General features: G+C 39.9%; 1 protein-coding gene across 1 annotated transcript; it reads right to left on the reverse strand.

Annotated features, from left to right (window-relative positions):
* Positions 1-1,553: 1,553 nt before the first annotated feature.
* Positions 1,554-3,212, reverse strand: LOC113869679 (abrin-a-like). Its single transcript, XM_027506127.1, has one exon. It carries the CDS (start codon positions 3,210-3,212, stop codon positions 1,554-1,556), a length of 1,659 nt encoding a protein of 552 aa, XP_027361928.1.
* Between the last annotated feature and the right edge of the window lie 362 nt (positions 3,213-3,574).

Consider the following 3,574-nt stretch of genomic DNA (forward strand, 5'->3'; position numbering starts at 1 on the left):
TTTGAGATCCGGATAGAGGATGGAAAAATTTTGTTATATGAGTGTGCGTGGAGTCTTATAATTGTGTTTATCAGGTGGAAGTTAATTAGAGGATAATCCTCCCATCTCTTTTGTCTATAATGCAACTAGATATACTTGCGTGACTGAATTGTGTTTGACGTATATGTGTGGATTATTCGTGCTATGTGAAAGTGGTTTGGTTTCGAGTACTTAGTCGTGCAATGAGAAGAAATGGTTGAGGGGCCATAATGGCAGCGATGCAGGGGTGTGAATTAGAAGGGGTGAATTAAAAAACCATGCCCCTTCCTTTTTAACTTACGCTATTGTCCTTTTCTTTACCTTTAATGAAATGGTATGTTTCAGTAATGGTGGCTCTTTAGGAGTTAGCAGTAATAGAGGTAAGGATGTTTTATTGTGAACCTAAGAAGTGTGAGAAGCAATCTGAGAAGTAGAACTAGCAGCAGAGTAATTAAATTGTGAATTATAATTCTAAGGCTTCTATTGAGGATAATGACGATTTTCTAATAGCTTAACAAGAATCACAACTCGAAGTAACATATTAAAGGATTGAGCAAAAACATCCCTACGAATCTCACTGTATAATCCACTCAAAATGCAATTAAGAATAACTTCAGATGACAAGCCAAAGGAACGATAGCTAATGACATGAACTTAAGGTAATAGTTAGATACTAACCCTTTTTGTTGCAACTTGAAGAGATCTGCCATGGGACAATCAAACGGAGAGGGAATAAATTGAGATTCCAGAGCTCCCGTCAAATCATGCCAAAAATGAACTGCAGACAAGCGTTGAAGCATCTGGAACCAAGGCACCACATCGTTTTCAAAATGAATAGCAGCAATGTCTACCCAATCTGCATCAGGAGTGTGATGGTAATCGAAATTTTTTTCTGCCTTGAAGATTCATTCCAACACTAGCGTGTAACCATCAAAATGAGGAAATCTAAGCACAATGTCTTTTGCTTAAAAAACAGTACAAGTTGGATTGGAGATTGGGGAGGATGCATCCAAAACCGTATCATCGTGAGGCTGAGTCTGATGTTGTATAAAATAAGCCATAGTGTGTTGCAACTGATCCATATGCTCTCGAGCTTCTGAGCCTGTTGTTCTTGATCGCACAATTCTAAGATTTCCATCATTCGATAAAACTCAACAGCTTGACTGTTTATCGTTAATTGCAATTCTTTGAAACGAGTACTCTTAGCCATCGAAGGTCCATAAAAGCACCCATGAAATTCTATGTTCGAGAGGGAGAAAAATCAAAAAATTTTAAGCTTTCCAATTGTATTGGGTGAGTGCCGATTTAAGCAGTTAGGTTCTAAAATATATTTTGATTTGAAGCAATCTCGGTTCTCTTTACTGATCACATGATGGCCTAGGGTCGTGCTAAATAATAAATTTACTAGTTAAGCATATTAATAAAAATGCAAGGCAGCACGAAGCTCTTAACAATTTTTGCAAATGGATAGATAAATATCACTTATTTAAACATTACACTGGCAAATAGCATTTGCCTCCTCAGGCACGAAGCCATTAAAACAAAGTAACCCATATTTGGTTATCCTTGCCAGTCCATGGCCAAAGTATTATCTGTTTAAGACTTGGATCAGAGCCTTTCACATCCATCACCATGTTGTCATATAAATTAAAAATGGTACCATTACTGTGAAAAACCCATCGTTGGCTAGCCCATGCATTGCTACAATCCATCATGACAATGGTAGCACCTTGTTTGTGTTCTTCAGAAGTTAAACAATTGTTTGTATTTTGCACTGGACGTATAGAACCATCTGGGTAAAGTGCCCATTGCTGCTCCTCCTTGTTGCTATCACAGTCAGCCAGCCACATGTTACTTCCATGAGCTTCCATGCAGAGATCCAAATACCCAGCGATTGAAGTTACAACAGGGGTTGTGTCATTGCCTGTACGCCAGGCCTGTCGCAATCGATATTGCTCCTTTTGCACGGTGAGTGTCCCTCCCATGGTACTAGATTCAGCACTCAAGTACAACCCAGACCGTGGATTGATAATACTTCCATCGTCTAATATTAGCCAGTAAGTGGCCACTGGTACTGCAGTGGCACAATCAAATATCATGACATAATTCCCTGGATCAGAACCGTAGGTGGTTAAACACTTTCCTTTGGACCTTATTGTCTTGTCACGTTTCAAGGTCCACAGCTGGTTCTCTTTAAGCTGGTCTTGGCATTTCCACATTATGATAGGATTGCCATTGTTATAGGCATTGTCAGATACATCTACGCACATCCCATCTCGACCAGCAATGCGCACGGTTGGTTCAAAAACATCGCACGTATCTGATTTTTCCACAATTGATCTTATTAACAGAGGTGATTGGTTTGGATTTGGATTGCAGATAAAAAGCATCAGTGCTATAACTGCAACAGTTTGGTGTGACAAGGAATCTACAATAACAGGTTCGTGACGAATATTTGTTAACCTGACAGCGTTTGGAAAAGTTCCTTGAACTGATTGTTGAACACCTCCTGACAGACTATCCCAATTGTTCTCCAAACTTAACATGCCAGGATCAGGTCCAAACGCCGTGCCAGTTCGGATGCTGACACCAACCCGGTTTGATATGAACCTAAATCGAACTGCTTCTGCAATCATTTGGATTATTACGATTAAGGTATGAGCTCTTTCTTCATTGTCATCGGCCCCACTTCGTAGAAACGATATCGCATGTGTCAAGGCTTGTAACCCTAGGGCTATTTCCTCTCTATTCTGATGAGCCCAACTCTCTAGATCACCGTAAGCACCAGTAAAAGGAAGGGTATGCGGCTCCGTGTCAGTGAAAAGGTAGGTAGGTGCAGATTCTGGGGCATCACTGAGGAAATAGGACCGAGTTCCTGCTCGGTATGCTACAACATATACATTAGTCACATCGATACCTACTTGGATAGATTCCGTCTCCGAGTTTGAGAGTTCCACTGTAAGATATCGATTTTCTGCTGCCACTGTTGTTGGATTTCGAAGTACAGGTATGTCATGTATCCGGTCACCTGTTAGTGTTTCTCGAAGTGCTTCAATGAACTGCTTGAAGCTTTTTGAAGTCGCACCTTCGGTAGTAAATTTAATGGGGTCATCATTTGCTGCCGCACATCTCAGTGCAGAGAATGAACAAGCAAATGCAGCACATAAAATCAGTAGCTTCAAAGTTTCGTCCATTTTGAAACTGCATGCAGTTGCACCAAATTTTATTTATAGGATGTAATCAAAACTAAAACAGTAATTCAAATTTAAAACCGTCATACTCCTAAAATCTGTAAACTTATAGACCTGAACCTATTTTTGGAGTGCCTGGCATAGTAAATAGTTGCCTTTGGGGCCCAATTTTTTGGAACGTTTACTCTAAAGGTGGTTGAAACAATTTAATGGTCGTTTTAGGATGATGGCAAATGAGGCTTCCGCCATAGATACGTAGCCAACATATTTAACCCAACAAGACCTTTTATGATTTAAGCACGCTAATGAATTTCAGCAGGTTTTACCGATATCTCTATCAGATGAGAAAGAAAATCAAAGGATAA

Source organism: Abrus precatorius, unplaced genomic scaffold (assembly GCF_003935025.1).
Source record: "Abrus precatorius isolate BTA unplaced genomic scaffold, Abrus_2018 Scaffold6, whole genome shotgun sequence".
Classification (NCBI taxonomy): Eukaryota; Viridiplantae; Streptophyta; class Magnoliopsida; order Fabales; family Fabaceae; genus Abrus; species Abrus precatorius.